Raw genomic sequence first — 20,251 nt, forward strand, 5'->3', positions numbered from 1 at the left:
AACCTGGCATTGTAATAAGGGTGTGTACACTTTTTATATCCACTGTAGATATAAACAGAAAAAGACGAAGGACAAATAAACTCAAGGATTAATAAAGAAATCAATACAGAACAATATGAAATACGGATAAACTAGAAGAGCAGTGATGGGATGAAGGCAGTCAGAGTAAAACTGATGAGCACAGAAAAGAAAAAAAGGATGACTGAAGAGCTGCAGAGAGCGTGCTAGCACTGTATACAAAACAAGTTGGGGTAAATGAAAGTAGAAGGAAAGCATTACAGATCAGTTAAAAAGCAGTAAGAATGCACAATTAGAGAGTAAAATGATTATACAATGAGAAATTCAACAATGGTACTGGAGGGACTTACTGTTCGACAGAAGGGAAGGCACATGGGAAATGGCTACCTAAGAAAAAAGTACAGTTGTGTACACTTACCATAAATGTAGATGTTCGAGTATATTCACTGTTGCAGTCATCACATTTGGATTATCTGCTTGCAGTAGCCCTCAGTCGGCCTGATTACCAAAGTCTTGGGTCCTGCGTCGGTTGCTGTCCCTTCTTCCATGATGTCAGGTTGTCAGGGGTATAAAACATGCAGACATTACCTCAGTATTTCTTGCCCCAGATGTCAGGTGCCCCCCAATGGGAAGCAAATAAATCTATAAATATACAAGGTTATACCTCCAACAAAAAAGCAAATACACCAAAAAGCTTTTGAGCATAGTGAAGAAGAGTAGAGGTATAGCCCAAAAGAAGTAAGGGGGCTGGAGGGTGGGTAACCAGGACTGCAACAGTGAATACACTTGAACATCTACATTTATGGTACGTGTACACAACTGTACTATGTTCTTAGTGTTTCACTGTTGCAGTCATCACATTTGGGTAGATTCCCAAAGATAAGGATGGGAGGAGGAAATTAGATAGCATTAGGACCAGCTAGAATGCCCTGCAAGACTCCAGTGGCAAAGCCAGCTCTGGATTTAGAGAAAATTGGCAGATGGTAATGCTTGGTAAAAGTATGTACAGAAATCCAGGTAACAGCTTCTAGGATGTCCCTGGTAGGGACGCCTCTGAGAAAGGCTGTAGAGGTAAGATGCAGCCCTGGTTGAGTGGGGTCTGATCCCCTGTGGGATAGGTTTTCCATAGTGCTTGTAGCAGAAATGAATACAATGGCCTATCCATTTGGAAATGGTTTGCTTTGAAATTGCTGCCGCCCCTGCAGCAAATGCCACCAGCAGTTGGTCAGATTTCCTTTGAGGTTTAGTCCTGCCCAAGTAGAATCTAAGTTGTCTCAGCACATCTAAGGAGTGCAGAATCCATTCCCCTTTGTTCTGTGAATTAGGAAAGAAGGTTGGCAAATGAATGGACTGATTAAGGGCCACACTGGATACCACCTTGGGCATGAAGGAAGGATTGGCCCTGAGGCCCTGAGGGACAACCTGTCCACATGAAAGATGATGAAAGGCTCCACTGCCATGAGGGCCTGTAATTCGGATACCCTTCTTGCTGAAGCGATGGCTAAAAGAAAGGCCGTTTTCCAAGAAAGGAATTTTAAATCTGCACTAGCAGCTGGCTCGAAAGGAGGAAGAGTGAGTTTCTCAAATACAAAGTTAAGGTCCCAGGCTGGAGTTGGGGCTCTTCTGGGTGGTCTTAAATTTTTGGCCCCTCTGAAGAGTGGAGGGTTCTGTATTACAGTGAGCTGAAATGGCTGAGGCGTGAATTTTGATGGAGGAAAAAGAAAGCCCCTCGCAAAGCATCTCAGTTAAGTATTGTAAAATCTGAGGTAAGTTGGGCACTGCTGTGCTCATCCCTTGAGATTGGTTCCAGGCATAGAATCTTTTTCATTTTTCAGCATAAAATTGTTTAGTACTACGTCTCCTTGCCTCTAAAATGATATCCATCACTGGTTTACTAAGGGATGGTAAGGGAGAGATTAGGTAATTAGCCAGGCTGCTAGGTTCAGGATTTGAAGTGGAGGGTGCAGAATCTAATACTCCTGTTGAGACAACAGGGTAGGGGTCAGAGGGCATGTGATATGGGACCAACAGTGACACTCTGCGCAAGAGGGGGTACCAGTGTTGGCGAGGCCAGTCTGGTGCAATCAATATCGTCCTTGGTTTGTCCTGTTTGATCTTTATTAGTACTTTGGAGAGAAGGGGCAGAGGAGGAAAGGCATAGACTGATAGTTTTTCAAGCTGAAGGACAGGGCATCCACTTTCCAAGCCTGTTTGTGGAGAGTTCTTGTGCAAAATTTGCCCAATTGGTAGTTCTGGGGGATGCAAACAGGTCTATATCTGGGCTCCCCCATTTGTTTGTCAGCATGCTGAAAATCTTTGGTTCCAGTTTCCACTCGTGTGGGTCCATGAGGTTTCTGCTTGGTCAGTCTGCCAGTGTATTTAGTTTTCCTGGCAGGGACTGAGCTTGTAGATGCACTTGGTAGCTCAAGGCTGTGTTCCACAATGCCATGGCTTGTCTGCAGACGGAGGGTAAGAACGGGTACCCCCCTGCTTATGTACCACATAACAGTGGTATTGTCCGTCTTTACCATTAATTGTCCTGGAGGAATGTGGTCCTTGAAGGCTGTCAGAGCATTCTGGACAGCTAACATTTTTTTAATTGATATGCAAGTGCATTTGACTTTGGTTCTATTTGCCCTGAATGCACTTCCCTGCCAGGTGAGTCCCCCCATGCATAATCTGATGCGCCTGTTGTTAGGGCTTGGGTAGCGGGGGGTAGGGTGAATGGTAGTCCCTTGTTTAGGTGGCACGCCTCTGCCCACCAAAGAGATTCCAGGCGTAGGCAAGGTATGATAGGAATCACTGCTTCTAGATCCTGAGAATGTTGACACCATAGGCTTTTTAGGTACCATTGTAGTTTCCTCATATGCAGTCTTGCACATGGAATTAAAAGAATGCAGGAGGTCATGAACCCCAAAGCTTGCAATATTTGCCTTGCAGATAACAGGGTTTTCATGGCCATTAGTTTGAAGTACGTTGTCAGATGAATTTGTTTCTCTGGCGTGAGGAAAGCCATCTGGGAAATTCTATTCAAGCTTGCTCCCAGGAATATAATTTGTTGACAGGGTACCGGGTGTGATTTATTTTCATTTATAGTGTACCCCACACAAGTTAACACTCTTTGTACAAAAGCCAGACGATTCAAAAGTATGTCCTGGCTCTCTGCCTGAATTAGACAATCGTCCAGGTATGGGTATATTTGAAAAATTTTTTTGCCTGTAAAATGCAATGACTGAGGCTAGGCACTTTATGAATACCCTGGGCGCAGTAGATAAGCCAAAGGGCAGTGCAGAGAACTGGCAGTGAGTGTAGCCTGCTTTCAAGTGCAGGTATATTCTGCAAGATTCCCTGATTGGGATGTGCGGGTATGCTTCCTTTAAATTGAGTGTTGCCATCCAGGTATCCTTTCCTAGCATGGGAAGCAACTGGTGAAGAGTCAGCATCTTGAATTTTGGAATCACTAAAAAGGTGTTTAGAGTAGACAGGTCCAGGATTGGAAGCCATGAATTGTCTTTTCTGGGTACCAGGAAAAGTCTTCAGTAGAAACCTTGTCCTCTTCCTCTTCTGGTACAGTTTGAATAGCCTTTATGTTTAAAAGAGAGAGTATTTGCTTTTGAGCCTCTGCCCACTGAATTGGGGGTAGATTTGGCCAACCGTTGGGCATTGGCAATGTGTGAAAGCGAAATCTGTATCCTTGAGACACTATATTTAAAAAACATTTGTCCTGGGTAATGAGTTCCCAGTTTTTGGCCTGCAGACCAATTTTTTCCCCTAAAGGAGCAGTCAGTTGAGAAGTGCTTGGAAGTTTTAAAGTCAAGTCATTGAAACAGTTTTCCATGGGGGGAGGGGGGGTCCTACTACTGCCAGATTTGGTATCAGAAGCCCCCCACTGCTTAGTCTTGTGCGTATCCTGGGACTGAAATCTGGGAGGAGTAGGAAAGGACCAGTTCTTAGAGGGCCAATGCCTACTAAACAGTTTGCATAGATTTAGCTTTATCTTCCATCTTTTTAAGAACTTCCTCAGCTTTATTGCCAAACAGGCGGTCCTGATTTAAGGGAGCATCCAACAGTTTAGCTTTAATATGATCAGGCAAAGATTGCTCCTTAAGCCAAGCATGCCTTCTGAGTACAGACCCAGTGACAGCAGCCCTGCAAGAGGCCTCTAAAGAATCAAACCCACATTGAAAGTATGTTTTTCAACCTGTTCAGCAGAATGCTTCAAATCCTGTAAATCCTTATTTTCAGCACAGTCAGGAATCAACATAATTATCTGTTTAAGCAATCCAATAACATGTTGTTGATACTTTAACATATGAAACTGACAGTTTAAGGCCCTAATGGGCAAAGTTGCAGAACTGTAAACCTTCTTACCCCAACTATCCAGCACCCTGGAATCTCTATCAGAAGGGGTAGGATTTTTGGCAGTAGAAGCCTTAATGCCCTTGGGTCCCTGTGAAATAGTCTCTGGATCCGCAATATGATTTTTAAAAAGGAACTTGTCAGAATCAGGAACCCTGTAATATCTGTCAGGTTTTCTGGGAGCAGGAGACAAAGAATCAGGGGCCAAACCAGATTCCAAAAAGGCATCATCAACAATGTCTAGTACAGGAGGTATAGCTAAAGGCCTATGTTGAGGCAGGAGTAAGAAGTCCATAAGCCTCTTTTTTGAATCTGGCTTTCCCAGTAGAAATGCTCCCTTAGAGTGTACAACGTTTCACCAAAAGAAAAATCCTCTGGAGGAGAAGCAGAGGGAATAGAGTCCCCTGCATCAGAATCCTCATAAATAGATAAGGGTAAATCCAGATTATCAGTAGAATCAGAAAAATCAGAATCCTGGTCAGAAGATTCATAAACAAATTTAGTCCTAGGTCTCTTAGAAGAGGAAGGTTGGCTTCCCCTGATTAAAGTTATAAGGTCTTCAGCCATTCTTATAATTTGTTTTTTAGGCATAGAGGCCTGAGCATGCGGCCTGGGCATTGGTTTTCTAGGCAAAGTTCGAGGTTTAGGCCTTAAAGAAGAAAGAGGCGCCGGTTTAATATGCAAGTCCATAGGCCTGAATACACCCTCAGAAGCCGGTGCCTGCACAGCGGCTCCGGTCCCATCCAAGGTAGAGACATCTGCAGGTTCCATGGTTGAAGCATCTCACAGCATACCGGACTCCAAATGGGTCTCAGTAGAGGCCTGCGAATCTGAAGTAGTGGGTATCAGTGGCTGCAAAGGCGCTTCACTGAGTACCGGCGAACTGGCGACTGGCTTAGGAGAGGTGTAGTCAGCAGCTTTGGACCTAAGCAGCACGTCTCTGTCTTTATCTTTGCGTTTTTTCAGAATGCTGGTAGTCGGATGGCTTAACGATGACATTTCTGGATAATTGAACCGAGAACTGAAATATTTAGAAGCGAAAATATACCGACTACGGATAGTGCGTTGGTTAAATAAGGCACAAAACCGACAGCAAGGTACGTCGTGGACAGGGCCTAGGTAAGGAATACAGTACGAATGAAAATCTTTGTGAGGTATTTGCTTTCCACAAGTAATGCAATTATTAACTTTTACTGACATCGGAGAGGAACAAGAAAAAGTTTCCCCAATGGGGTACTTAGCTTTAGTTGAAGACTTTGGTTCTGAAACTCAAAAACGAAAATTTCAGGAGTCGACTGACCGGAACTTGCAAACTACTTCTGCTTTGAGGAACCGCACGGCAAGAAAGACTGAGGTAATGATGTCGGCTACCATGTTTTATAACCTCGACAACCTGACGTCACGGAGGAAGGGACAGAAACTAATGCAGGACCCAAGACTTTGTTAATCAGGCCAACTGAGGGCTACTGCAAGCAGATAACCCAAATGTGATGACTGCAACAGTGAAACACGAAGAACATCAAGAATTAGCAAGTGTGAGTGTGTTATGGAGGATAAGGGGACAAAAGGGAGAACATTTAGTAAAGCACATGCAAAAACTTTTTTGAAGTACCACAGGGAGACTTACTAACAGGATGGAAGAGAAATCACAAAATGGAACTGGGAAAAGAATGTAAAGTATGTATACTGGAGGATGAACCAAGAGCATAGCATGCTAAATGCACAGGTGACAAAAGATGAGATAAGGAAATCCATACACAAGATGAAGGACAAGAAAGAGAAAGGGCCAGATGACCTCTCCCTAGAGTTCTACAAATGGGAAAGGGAAAAAATGTGGAAGGTCTGAGAAAAGGAATACAAAACAACATAGGACTCTGACAAAATATATAAAAAGTAATTGGAGGATTAGGGGGAGTTGAGGAAGTGGGAAATTATAGACCTCGCTCTTTGATATTACAATTTTGGCAAAAGTATTGGCAGGAAGACTAGCTGAAGGATTGTCAAAAATAATACAAGCAGGGTGAAATGGCATCATGAACAGGATAAAGGCAGAAAAATCTGCTCCACCTGCTGGAATTTATACACAGGGAAGAAGAGAAGTGGGAGAGAAAAAGGTGGGATTGTGTTATTTCACCTACAGAAAGTAGATGATGTGCTGACGTGGGGATTGCTATAGAAAGCACTGCAGCTAAGGCAGGTAGGGGAGAACTTTATACACTGGACACAGTCTATATACAAAGACTCAAAAACTGAGACACTCATAAAATGGAAGAGACAAGGATAGAGATGGGGGAACAGATGGGGTGCCCATATCACAAGGCTTGTTCATGTTTGTGATTGAGGAGATGGCACTGGAAGTCAGACACAATTTAGCAATGCATGAAGAAAAAATGGGGATTAAATATGCAGATGATGGCAGGTTAATTTCTGAGGAAGTGGCTACAGCAATGGGAGCTACAAGAGAAATATTCAAGACGTTTAAGAAGCTGTGTGACTCAAGTGCAGCAGCAAAAAGCCAATGGTAGTATGAGAAAGGGAAAGGGGGAACAGGTGAGGTAAGAGAGGTAGAGATACAAACAGACCTTAGGGACTAAAGACTACACCAAATGCAAAAAAGTCATAGAAGACTGGTTCAGTAAAGGTAAGGGGAAAACAGTGAGCAGGATAAAAATTAGAAAAAAATAAGAAAAGGGTGGGGGCTTATCCTGATATATAGTCTATATCACTTTGTCGAACGCTTAACTGAGCGAATTGCTATTCATCAAACCTAATTCGAAACCTCAATTAAGCAAACTATCGTTTCAATAAAAGGTTTCCTAGGGGAGAAAAAAAAAAAACTAGTGGCCCATCTACCGAATGTAACACACACAACAACATTTAAAACTCTGCAAACTGGGGGGGGGCTCCTCCCCCACTCAACCCCCCCCCCCAAACTAATTATGCCAACTCCAAGATCGCACTACAGTGGGGAAAAAGAAGTTATGTACTAACCATAACGTTCCATCCGACTAGGTAACTTCATTTGTCAGCAACCTGTGGGTATCGGATCCTACCTGGATCCGAGCCGGCAACTTTCCAAGCTAAGGATCCGAGCTACAAGCTCCTCCCCCTTACCCATAATACCCTTCTACTTCCTTCCAGTCCTCAGATCACGTTTGCCCAATTATACAATTTCACCTAGACAAAACAATCTGAAACATCCTAACCTAATGAATACCAAAAGCTGAGATCATTCTAGGATTCAGATAACCAAAGAACTAGGTTAGGGGGAAGGAGGGGAGGTCGGTTGCTGACAAATGAAGTTACCTACTCAGATGGAACGTTATGGTGAGTACATAACTTCTTTATCTGAATTAGTTAACTTCATTTGATCAGCAACCTGTGAGGCAGAGTCCCCAGCTACCAAAAACTTGGGAGGTCCTCAAGAAAGGATATTCCAGAGCACTGCAGAGCCAAAAGCTGCCCTTCCTCTGGATATTAAATCCAATTTATAATGAGAGATAAAGGTATGAGAGGAAGCCCAAGTAGCCGCAAAACAAATGTCATCCAAGGGCACTCTTGACCAGAACGCAGCAGAAGTAGCCATAGAATGGGTAGAATGGGCACGAACCCCTAAGGGCTCTGGCAGACCAGATATCTTGTATGTGAGCAAAATGCAGTGAGAAATCCATCTAGCTAGAGTCACCTTCGACACTGGCTTACCCAAGAAAGGCTTCACAAAGGAAACAAAGAGCTGCTCTGACTTGCGAAAGGCAGCTGTTCTGTGCAGGTAAAGGTGCAATTGTCTATGAACATCTAACAAATGAAGTTTGTATTCCTCTTTATTCTGATAGTTTGGGAAGAAAACTGGTAGATTAATGGACTGATTGATGTTCGCCTCGGAAGCCACTTTAGGTAAGAAGGAAGGGTAGTCCTGAGAGAGACTCTGTCCTTATGGAAAACAAGATATGGGGGGGGTTAGTACAAAGGGCCTGGAGTTCTGACACCCTTCTAGCTGAGGTAATAGCTATTAAGAAAGCAGTTTTCCAACATAAGAATTTTAAATCAACAGAAGCTGCAGGTTCTTAAAAGGGTGGTGCAGTTAGAGCCTGAAGGACCAAAGTTAGGTCCCATGGGGGAACAGCGTTCCTAATAGGAGGTCTCAAAAGAAAGGTTCCTTTCAAGAAGGTCTTACAAATCTTAGTGGAAGCTAAAGGACTAAGATTGTCTCCAATGTGAAAATGGGAAATGGCAGCCATATGAACCTTTACAGTAGAAGAACTGGCCCCTTGCTGAAAAACATGAGATAGGAAATCAAGCACTGCTGGAATGGGAGCAGTGAAAGGATCCAAATTCTTATGCGAGGCCCAAATGGAAAACAGCTTCCATTTGCTGTTGTAAACTTTCCTGGTAGAAGGCTTATGCGCCACTACCAGGATGGATCTAACTGCAGATGAGATACCGGGAGTCCTGGCAACTAATGGAACTAGATCAATCAAGCTGAGAGCTTGAGGTCATCCAGACTCGGAGTTTCTAATCCCGAAGGATGAGAAATCAGATCCAGGATTGGATCTAAGATCCAAAGAGGAGCTATGAGATGAGACCGTAGGTACGGGAACCAGGTTTGACGAGGCCAGAATGGGGCTATGAGGATAATCTTGTTCCCCAACCGACGAGCTTTCTGTAAAAATTTTGTCATTAATGGAAGGGGGGATAAGCATAAAGAAAACCAGATGGCCAAGCATGAACTAGAGCGTCTCTGGGGCTCCCCCCCCGGGGGGGGGGGATTACAGCGAGAAACTCGCTGCACTTCGCATTTGAAGGTGATGCAAAGAGATCCCAGCAAGGCTGACCCCACTTGCGGAAGATCTGTTTCGCTACTAAGGGGTTCAGAGTCCACTCATAAGGCGAGAGGATAGTTAGACTCAGCTTGTCCGCTAGGATGCTGGACCGACCCGGAATGTGCGTTGCTAACAGAAAACGGTTGGTGGATATCGCCCAATCCCAAACTCTCAAGGCCTCTCGGTAAAGAGGGTAAAGACCTGGTCCCCCCCTGTTTGTTGATGTACCAGACCACTGACATGTTGTCTGTCTGAATTGCAATAGGCCCTGGAGGGAGAAAGGCATGAAGAGCTTGCAATGCTAGAAGCACCGCTCTCATCTCCACAACATTGACATGCAGAATGGTCTCTGTCTGAGTCAACGTACCTTGGACAGTTCTGCCCATGCAATGCCCCCCCCCCCAACCAAGGCGAGAAGCGTCCGTGGTTACCGTGGCTTGGAGTTGTGGCATTATGAACGGTCGTCCTTCCCGTAGCTCTCGAGAATGGAGCCACCATATGAGGGAATTTCTGCAAACTCTGCTGAGGGGGATTGGAGAGTCCAAAGGGTGTTGAAGGATGGACCACTGGACCTGCAAAGTCCACTGGAGGACCCTCATTTGCAAGCGAGCTAAGGGTGAAAGGTTGATTGCCGCTGCCATGGACCCTAAAGCTCTCAGGACCAACTCCGCTGATGGGGCTGGAGATTGAAGGAGTGCTAGAACGTGAAGGGTTAAGCTGCGAAGCCTGTCCGATGTCAAGAAGGCCTTGGTCTGAAGCGTATCTATTCTGGCCCCTATGAAGTCCAGGACTTGCATTGGTTGAAAGGATGATTTCTTGTAATTTATAGTGATCCCCAACTGGGAGGCTAAGAGCAGGAGGCAATCCCTGGCTGAGCAGAGTAGATGCCTGGCTATCTCTCTCTCTCTCTCTCTCTCTCTCTCTCTCCTCTCTTTCTCTTAGAGTCCTTCTCTCCCTGGGAAATGGTGGGAGGTTGAGTCCCAGCCAGGGGAGATAGCACAGCTGGCTGAACAGCCGCAGCCGTGGCTGAAGCCACTGAGGGAGAGGAGGAAGAAGCAGAATCCACGGGTAAAAGACCCGCCAGGATCAGCTTGTTCCTCCTATCCCTCACAGCCCAGGGGTTAAAGGCTGCGCAGATATGGCAGCCCAATGACAAATGCGCTACCCCAGGCAAAGAACGCACTGAGTTTGGCCATCGGCTGGGAGAGCTTATGGCCACACTCGGAGCACTTGGAGAAAATGGCCTTAGGGCCTTCAGCCATAACAAAAACCACAACCACACACACTAACACACAAGAATAAGGGGAAGTGTGAATACTAAAATTAAGCTAAGCTAGTGGGTTTAAACAATTACAAACACACACACCTCAAAATATTTCAAAAAAGTCAAGAATTTAACCAATACTCACTACCTAACTGCCAGGAGCTCATAACTCGTGCTTGTTAAAGCCACGGCAAACGAGATCTGAGGACTGGAAGGAGGTAGCCGGGTATTATGGGTAAGGGGGAGGAGCTTGGAGCTCAGATCTTTAGCTTGGAAAGCTGCCGGCTCGGATCCAGGTCGGATCCGATACCCACAGGTTGCTGATCAAATGAAGTTAACTACTTCAGATAAGGGCAAACTCCCAATGAAGGCCAACCACGTCCTTTACTAGGAAACTTCTCTCCGAAACAACTGTTCACTTAAACTGAGTTCGATGAATAGCGATTTGTTCAATTAAGTGCTCGACAAAGTGATATAGACCCTGACATATGCAAATGAAATGTAACATTATTCACTGTATAGAAACAGAAAGAAGTAAGTTAAGCTAAAGAGAGTAATGGAGACAGGGAACATTTTACTAAAGAACTGAGATGCATTAAGTTGGGTGAGGGAAACCTAAAAAAACTGTGGGGAACAGAAAGGTGGGAGCAAAGATAGGGAAGTAAAAACAAAATCTGAAGGAGAAGTGTAATACCTCAACAGAAAAATCTGGTATTCAGAGAAAAGGATGGTGTGGAAAGATTTAAAACAATGGAGGAGTTGATACAGAATGCCAAGGCCCAGTGCTGGAATTACCTGGTAATCACAGAGACTTGTAAAAAGAATACACAGGGGGCAACATGACAAAGGAACAGGCAGGAAAGGAGGGCAAAAGGAGAGAGGATAGCATCCTACAGGAAAAGAAAGAAGTTAGGGAGGCAAAGGACCAATCTACAAAGCATTAAGGGAGAGAAGGGGCAAGGTCGAGGAAGACAGAATGAGAAAGGAATTAGGAAGATAATGGAATGGTGTTGCAGGATACCGGCAGAAGGCAATCCAGGTACTGGGACACAAGCAATACAAGCAGTAGGAGATCAAAGCCTGAGAATATTACACAGATGATATCTAAACATAAGTTTGGCAAAGGAAGGTAGAAAGTAGAATAGTAGATACCCAAATTGTCAGGAGAAGGGGCAGGAATGATGCACATGTTGTGGGACTGAGAGTGGGTACAAAATGTCCATAAGCAAGCCAGAAGTTTTGTGGAGACGCACTCGATTTGAAAAGAAAGCAGAGCATACCAAGAAATTATTTATATGGGGCATGAAGAAAAGAGGACAGCATCTGGAAACAGAAACAAACATCATCAGAGTGCCGAGTACTAAAATTGAAACCATCATTAATCAAAACTGGAAGGGGACAAAAACAGTAATGGGACATGTATTACACAAGAGGTTCCTGGACATGGAAGACGGCAGTAGAAAGTGACTAGAATTAGGAAAGGAGGGGAGGGGAAAATGAAAAAGCAATTAAAAGAGGTACTGAAATACTACAAGAGTGAAAATGTGAAAACCATACAATGAGGAAGGAGAGGGCAAACACAAACAGAAACCAAGCAGGAAGGTAAAAACAGAGATAATAGCATATCATGCACGATGTTCGCATGTAAATGAAATACATGGAGTTAATAAAGTTTAAAAAAAAGTAAAATAAAAAAGATGCAGTGAGACCAAATCAGCAAATTGTACTCCACTCCCACTTCAACATGTCCCAAGATAAATTTGCTATCGAGTTAAGTGACTACACATTTCAACAGACAGCATAATCAGCAATTAGGAGACTACACATTAGGAAAGGTGCAGAATTGGGCTAGTTATTTTTCAAGAGGAAAGGTGAGCTAACAGCATCTTAAAGATTACCAGAATAGTACATATATATATATATATATATATATATATATATATATATATATATATATATATATATATATATTAAAAATAAAAACTACAGTTACGGTTTTTGGAAGTTTCTTAATCATACATATAAAAAATTAAAATATTTTCAATTGTTGGAGTTTCTTAACTGATACTTGTGATCAATCATCCTTTGCTCGTGAAATTGAAGAGAGACAAAGATTACATAGTAACTTTAAATGTTCACTATGTTAAAAGTCACCTTACCTAAAAAGTTTGGATATAGCTGGTCAATGCTGTCTACCACATAATTACACTTGGGACACCGATTATTGTCCTCAAGGCTCTGTCGGATACATTTGTAACTGTAAGACAAAAAAAATCACAGTCACAAAAGTAGAACACACTCACATTAAGAGGTTAAAAAGCATTGTCTGTTCTGTTTTCTATCTTTTTTCTCAGCATTTTGGAACTTGGCTTTGTGAGAGTCTCAACATTTCAATAGGCAGCCATGCAGTTCTTTCACTACTTGGCATCCTAAGTATCAGAGTAAAATTGATACAAACTACACCACTACGCAAAAATCCAGCACATACATGGTTTCAATAGAAGCTGTAAGAAACTAGATGCACTCAACACTTTAATCTTCGCAATGTATGAACATTTCATCATCAGCAGCCTCCTTTTCCCATTTTTCTACACGAGTTCGGGGTATCGTGTTAACTATTGCCAACTCTCTCGATTCAGTGCCACACTCCTGCCTTTTTTAACACTCATGCCTGACTGTCGCAGATCTTTCACACAATCCATCCACCTCTTCGGACATTCTCATTTCCTCTTACCTTCTTCCTGTTTGTCCCAAATCTTCCTCACCATTTGTCTTCTGCTTTTCTGCAAATGTCCAAACCACCGTAATCTGCTCTCTGATCTTTTCTGAAATTGGAGCTACTTTGGCTTCTGCTATTATGTCCTCATTTCTTAGTCTGTCCCACAGCGTGCATCCTACCACCCTTCTCAGGCGCTGCATTTCCATCATCTCTAGTTTTTTCAACTGTTCTGCCTTTACTGCCCAGGTTTTTGTATCAAACAGTAGTACTGGTCTTGTACACCTTACTTTTCAGCTTCTTTGGCATTCCTCTGTCATAGACTATACCTGACACTCTATGCCAGTTGGCTGCAGCCCGTCTGATTCTAGCTTTGACCTCTTCATTTAGACTTCCCTTCTCCTCAACCACCCCTCTCAGATACTTGAAGCTGTTTACCTGTTCCACCATCTTGCCTTCTATCTCTATACTCAGCTTCTGATTTCCCCAATTTGCTGCCATTACCACCATCTTATTTGTGCTTAGCTTCATCCCATGTGCCTTCAGTTTTGCATTCCATTCTCCTATCCTTTCCTGAAGTTCTAGCTCAGAGTCAGCCTGTACTGCCACATCGTCTGCATACAGCAACTCTGGTGTTCTGTCCCCTTCGACCTCTTTGCTAATGTAGTACATCACCAATATAAACAGCAGTGGGCTCACAGCTGAACCTTGGTGTACACCCACTCCCACTGGGAACCCCTCTGTGAGGCCGAACACTGTTCGTTCGTGAGTCATTGGGTCCTTATACATAGCCCGCACTAATTCTACCAATGTTTCTGGGACTTCAAACCACGGCAGTACTGCCCAGATCAGCTTTCTTGGGACCTTGTCATAGGTCTAGGAATGCCCAGTTGGACTATCTCCTCATCTCTAGCTTCTTCTCAAGTATCTGTCTCACTGCAAACATCAGGTCTATTGTGCTGCATCCCGATCTGAATCCAAACTGCTCATTTCCTATCTTACTTTCTACTACTGTGCGTATCCGTTTATCACCCTCTCCAGAACTTTCCTGCAATGTGGATAAGAGTTTAACACCTCTGTACTACCCACAGTTGTGGATGTCCCCTTTGTTCTTGTACACTGGCACTAATATGCTTATTCTCCAGTCATCTGGGATACGCCTTTCTCTCCACACTGCTATTAGTAGCCTCAGGAGCCATTTCTCTCCTATCTCACCCATCATCTTTATCATATCTGCTGTGACCTCATCTGAGCCTGCTGCTTTCCCAGACTTCATTTTCCTTAGTGCTGTTCTTACTTCTTCTATGGCGGGCTCCTCTTATCGTAGGCTTTTTCTGGATGTACGGCTTCTGTTGGATTTTCTTCATTCAGAAGCTGCTGGAAATACTCCTTCCATCTACCTTTGATGTCATGTGGACTAGTGAGTAGGTTGTTTCTGGCATCCCTTATGAAGGGTGACTATCTTATGCATCTTTATTTCTTTGCCTGATATACTTTCTTTGTGCCACTTACTGAGTCACTTTCCAAAAGTTGGTAGAGTGCCTCCGATGCCCTATTCTTTGCTATTGCAACTTCTTTCTTAGCCATCTAGTACTCCTTCCTAGACTGGTCAGTCTTTGCTATCTCCCACTTCTTCCTGCACTCCTCCTTTCTTTTGATTTCTTCCTGGACTTCTATATTCCACCACCAGCTTTCCTTATGTACCTTGTTTCCACACCTGGCTCAGCCACATATCTTTTCTATAGTCCTAACACATGCTGTTTTAGGCACTGCTATTCTTGTTCAGCTCTACCCATTTCCTCCTCTTCTTGGGGTGCTACAGCCTTGAGTAATTCCTTGAACTGTTGTACTTTCTCTCCAGTCAATTTCCAGGTCTTCAGCCTGGTCTCTGTTGACCATAGAGCCTTCTCTGACCACTGCTTGCAGCTGATTGTGGCAACTAATGGTTTATGCTGTGGCCCGACCGTCTCACTGGGGATGACTTGGCAATCATGGATTCTACCCCAGTGCCTTTTTCCTACTAGGAGGAAGTCTACCCGAGTTGCATGTTGGCTACTCTTGTATGTGATCTTTTGACGGTCTCTCTTTCTGAACTATGTGCTGGCTAATAATCAAACCATTTGCCAGACAGAAGTCTAGAATGGCTTCTCCTTCTTTATTCCTGTTGCCCTTCCCATGTGGACCCAGACAGTCCTCATATCCGGTTCTGTCTGTCCCACATGAATATTTATTCCAAGAAAAAGTCTTTGCAGTAAACAATGACACGTGAAGTTTAAGTGTCACTGCTTTGTAACGGTTAAAGTAGAGAATTTCAAAACATAAAAGGGCAGTTGGCAAATGCAAAAAATAAAATAAATAAAAAGTTAATTTGCCTGCTCAGGCTTTGTAACTCAAGACAGACAACTGAGTTAGACAATAGTCACTTAAATATGGAGTATTCACTGCTACCAACATTTCTCTTTTCATTTCTAATTAGACAATTCTCTCTTCCTCTCTCCCTTTCCACAGGAGTATGAACAAGTAACAGTTCATAATAACACAACAATTTGCTCTCTCTTTAGGCATCTACCAGCCAAATATTTTTCTATCTCCCCTTTCAGTCCCACACTAGTGAGCAGATACAGCTTAACATAACGGACAAGAGTTCAATCACTTCCCATAAGGTTTCTCTTTTATGGATGGCAACTCAAATGAGTAACAGAAATAAAAGTCCAGATGTGTAAGTCCTACTTACCCATAACAGTAGATGCGGCTCATACTGATCACTGCTGCAGGAATCTTAGCTATATGTTATATCCTGCCAAGGACACAACTGTCGGCCAGCTTCCAAAGCTTCAGGATAACTTCCCAGTGCCCAAAATGTCAAGTAAAACAAGGTGAGCTGGCTAAACAGCAAGTGTGAGAGTGAAGCCCTTCAGAGCTTTATGGTTGCCAAAGAGTATGCACCTCTGAGGCTTCTGAAGGACAGTCGGCTTGTGCTTTTCATTGATGGGGAGATAAGATCCATTTGGGGAAAAACTTCCATTTTCTTAAATTGTGTTAATATTTTATTAGTTTTCCCTTCAGGAAAGATCTCAAAGCAAGGAATGTTATTTATTGAAGTGTTATTGAGACCATAATCTTCTCTTAAAAGAACAATTTATTTCTTTGTTGATTTAAAAGTACTGCAAACATTTCTGTGGAGAAACTGTGTTGATTTTTGTGTAGTGGAGCTGTCATAGTGTTTTTGGGTGCTTTTTACTGCGATTTTTGTGGACTGGTAGTTTTACAGGCATTTGTTACTTGTCTTCACTGTGAAACGGGCACTATTTTCTGCTTCGCCATGGAACAGTCTACCAGTCCCATGGTTGGTCTTTCTTCCAGCCACAAAAAGAAAAAGTTACACAAACAGCCTTTGCTACTACAGCAGGCCAGCAATTTACCTCAGCAGCAAGTGGGTGACTATTTTCTGGCCATTTATTGTACCTCAGACCACTCATCTTTTACCCTGGATCTATCTGGTACAGCACTTACAGCCAATATGAACCAGAGTTAGCCAAGTTCTCTGCAGCTGTTAGAGCCCTTTCAGTGGGAAAGGTACAGCCAACTCTTGCCAGTCCTGGAAGAGGGAACAGGGAAGGTTTCCCTGCTGTGCCAATCACTGGGGAAGCAGCTGTTGCCATTAGTAACATAGCCCCATTTTCCTATCAAAAAGGAAACAAAGTACAGTTTTGTACCTACCATAAATGTAGATGTTTGAGTGTTCACCCTGCTGTAGTCATCACACTTGGGTTATCCTGCCGTCAGGCAGTCCCGCAGTCGGCCCGAATTCCCAAGTCTTGGTCCGGCGTCAGTTGCTGTCGCTTCCTCCCTGATGTCAGTGCGCCAGGGGTATATAAGAGGCATCCAACATTTTCTTCAGTTTTTCTTGCCCCAGATGTCAGGTGCCCCCAATAGGTAGGCTATATATATATATATATATATATATATATATATATATATATATATATACACACACCATATACTACCTCTATGGTGTATTTGCTTGTGCCTAAGGGTTTTGTTTTTATTTTTATATAGCTGTATGTATGTATGTATGTATATATATATATATATATATATATATATGTATATATATATATATATATATATACATATATATATATATATATATATATATATACATATCTATATATATACATATTCTTATATATATATATATATATATATATATATGTATATGTATATATATATATATATATATATACACACACACATACATACAGCTATATAAAAATAAAAACAAATCCCTTAGGCACAAGCAAATACACCATAGAGGTAGTATAGGATAGAGTGGTAGAGATCAGCTCAGCTAGTTCAGAGGGGATGGAGGGAGGGTAACCTGGACTGCAGCAGGGTGAACACTCGAACATCTACATTTATGGTAGGTACAAAACTGTACTATGTTCATCGTGTTACCCTGCTGCAGTCATCACACTTGGGTTGAATCCCAAAGCTAAGGATGGGAGGTGGAGTCAGACAGGGTTAGAAGAAGCTAGTAAGCCCTGCAAAACTGCAGTGGCAAAACCAGCTCTAGTCTTAGAGTATAGAGGTAAGTGATGGTGTTTGGTGAAGGTGTGCACTGAACTCCAAGTCGCAGCTTCCAGAATATCCTTGGTTGGCACTCTCCTGAGAAAGGCTGCTGATGTAGCTGTAGCCCTGGTGGAGTGGGACCTAATGTTAGCAGGTACTGGTTTCCCATGATGTGTGAAACAGAAACGTATGCAATGCCCTATCCATTTTGAAATGGTTTGTTTTGAGATAGCTTTTCCTTGTGATCCTGTAGCAAAGGCTACAAAAAGCTGGTCAGTTTTTCTGAAAGCCTTAGTTTTATCCAAGTAGTAACGTAATTGCCTGTGAATGTCCAAAGAGTGCAGGAGTCTTTCTCCTTGGTTCTGGGGATTTGGGAAGAAGGTGGGCAAGTGCATGGTTTGGTTTAGGGCCACACTGGATACCACCTTTGGCATAAAGGATGGATTTGTTCATAGAGGGACTCTGTCTTGATCAAAAATGATGAAAGGCTCCACTGCCATTAGTGCCTGTAGCTCTGAGACTCTTCTAGCTGAGGTTATTGCTAGTAGTAGGGCAGTTTTCCATGAAAGAAATTTTAAATCAGCAGAAAAGGCTGGTTCAAAGGGTGGAAGTGTAAGCTTTTCCAGAACAAAGTTGAGATCCCAAGTAGGTGTTGGAGCTCTCCTTGGCAGTTCTTAGCCCCTCTGAGGAACTGTCTCAGGAGTGGATGTGAGAATAAAGGAGGATCCGTGCTGTAATGAGCTGAAATTGCTGAGGCGTGGATCTTAATAGATGAAAAGGAAAGTCCTTTGTGCAACATCTCAGTTAAATATTGTAGAATCTGAGGGATGTTTGGATCAAGGGGGTTTAGGCCTTTAGTCTGCGTCCATGCGCAAAATCTTTTCCATTTGTCTGAATAGGTTTTCCTGGTGCTGGGTCTCCTGGCCTCCAGAATGACATCCTTAACAGCTTTGGCTAAAGGTGTTGGCTGATTGTTCAGGTAATTTGCCATGCAGCTAGGTTTAAAGTCTTGAGCTGGCTGTGTAGAATCCGATGATCTCGCTGGGTGAGCAGGTGTGGAATTTGTGGCAAAATCCATGGTGGGCCGTGAGCCATGTTCCTAAAAATCAGGCACCAATGCTGGTGTGGCCAGTCTGGTGCAACAAGTATCATTTGTGGTATCTCTAATCTGACTTTCAGCAGTACCTTTGCTAGAAGAGGTAGTGAAGGGAAGGCATACACTGTTAATGTTTTCCAACTGAATGAGAGGGCGTCCACTTTCCAAGCTAGTGGATGGAAGGTCCTTGTGCAAAATTTGTGAAGTTTGTGGTTGTGGGGGCTTGCAAACAGATCTATGTCTGGGCGTCCCCATTTTTGAGTTATCATTGCAAATACTTGTGGATCTAGTTTCCATTCATGTGGATCCATGATGTTTCTGCTTAGGTCGTCTGCCAATGTGTTTTTCTGTCCTGGCAAGAATTGTGCTAGTAATTGAACCTGGTAAGACAGTGCAGTGTTCCACAAGGTCATTGCTTGCCTGCATAGAGGGTAGCAATGTGTGCCCCCTTGCTTGTTTATGTACCACATGACTGTGGTATTGTCCGTCTTTATCAGTAGTTGTCCTGGGGGTAGAAGGTCCTTGAAAGCTGTTAGGGCATTCTGTACTGCTAGCATTTCTTTTTGATTGATATGCAGATGCCTCTGATCTGTAGTCCATTTGACCTGAATGCACTGCCCTGCCATGTGTGTTCCCCAGGCATAGTCCGATGCATCTGTTGTCACAGTTTGCCTGGCTGTGGGTAAGGTGAAAGGCTGACCCTTGTTGAGGTGACATGCCTGTGCCCACCATAGAAACTCCTGTTGAAGGCAGGGAATGAGTGGTATCATTGTTTCCAAGCTGTGGCTGTGCTGAGTCCATACACTTTTCAGGTACCATTGTAATTTCCTCATATGCAGTTTTGCAAATGGTATTAGTAGTATGCAAGATGCCATGAATCCCAAGGCCTGCAGAATTTTTCTTGCAGGGAGTTGGGTCTTTGTTGCCATTATTTTGAAATATTGAAACAGTTGTCATTGCTTGTCTGGCGTGAGATAAGCCATCTGGGCCGTCGTATTCAAGATGGCACCCAGGAATATTATGTTTTGTGAGGGCACTAGTTTTGATTTCTTTTCGTTTACTGTGTACCCTAGGCAACTTAGAAGGTGTTTGACAAATGCCAGATGCTTTAAAAGAATGTCTTTGCTTTCTGCTTGAATAAGGCAGTCGTCCAGGTATGGGTATATCTGAATTCCTCTTTGTCTGCAGTATGCAATTACTGGTGCCAGGCATTTTGTGAAGACCCTGGGCGCAGTAGATAAGCCAAAGGGCAGTGCAGAGAATTGGTAATGCTTTGAACCTGCAATGAAGCGGAGGTATCTTCTGCAATTTTGTCTGATAGGGACATGCAGGTATGCCTCCTTGAGGTCCAAAGTGACTAGCCAAACATTCTTGCCCTGCATGGGAAGAAGCTGCTGTAGTGTTAG

At 43.3% G+C, this 20,251-nt stretch overlaps 1 protein-coding gene across 1 annotated transcript in view; it reads right to left on the reverse strand.

Moving 5' to 3' along the window:
* COP1 (COP1 E3 ubiquitin ligase) overlaps positions 1-20,251 on the reverse strand; it is a 1,660,397-nt gene that overhangs the window by 1,446,745 nt on the left and 193,401 nt on the right. Inside the window, exon 3 of the mRNA XM_044085965.1 lies at positions 12,621-12,718. Coding sequence (XP_043941900.1) covers positions 12,621-12,718 — 98 coding nt within the window. The remainder of the gene's footprint in view (positions 1-12,620; positions 12,719-20,251) is intronic.

This window comes from Protopterus annectens, chromosome 10.part0 (genome assembly GCF_019279795.1).
Source record: "Protopterus annectens isolate FY-2018-M chromosome 10.part0, PAN1.0, whole genome shotgun sequence".
Taxonomy (NCBI): Eukaryota; Metazoa; Chordata; order Ceratodontiformes; family Protopteridae; genus Protopterus; species Protopterus annectens.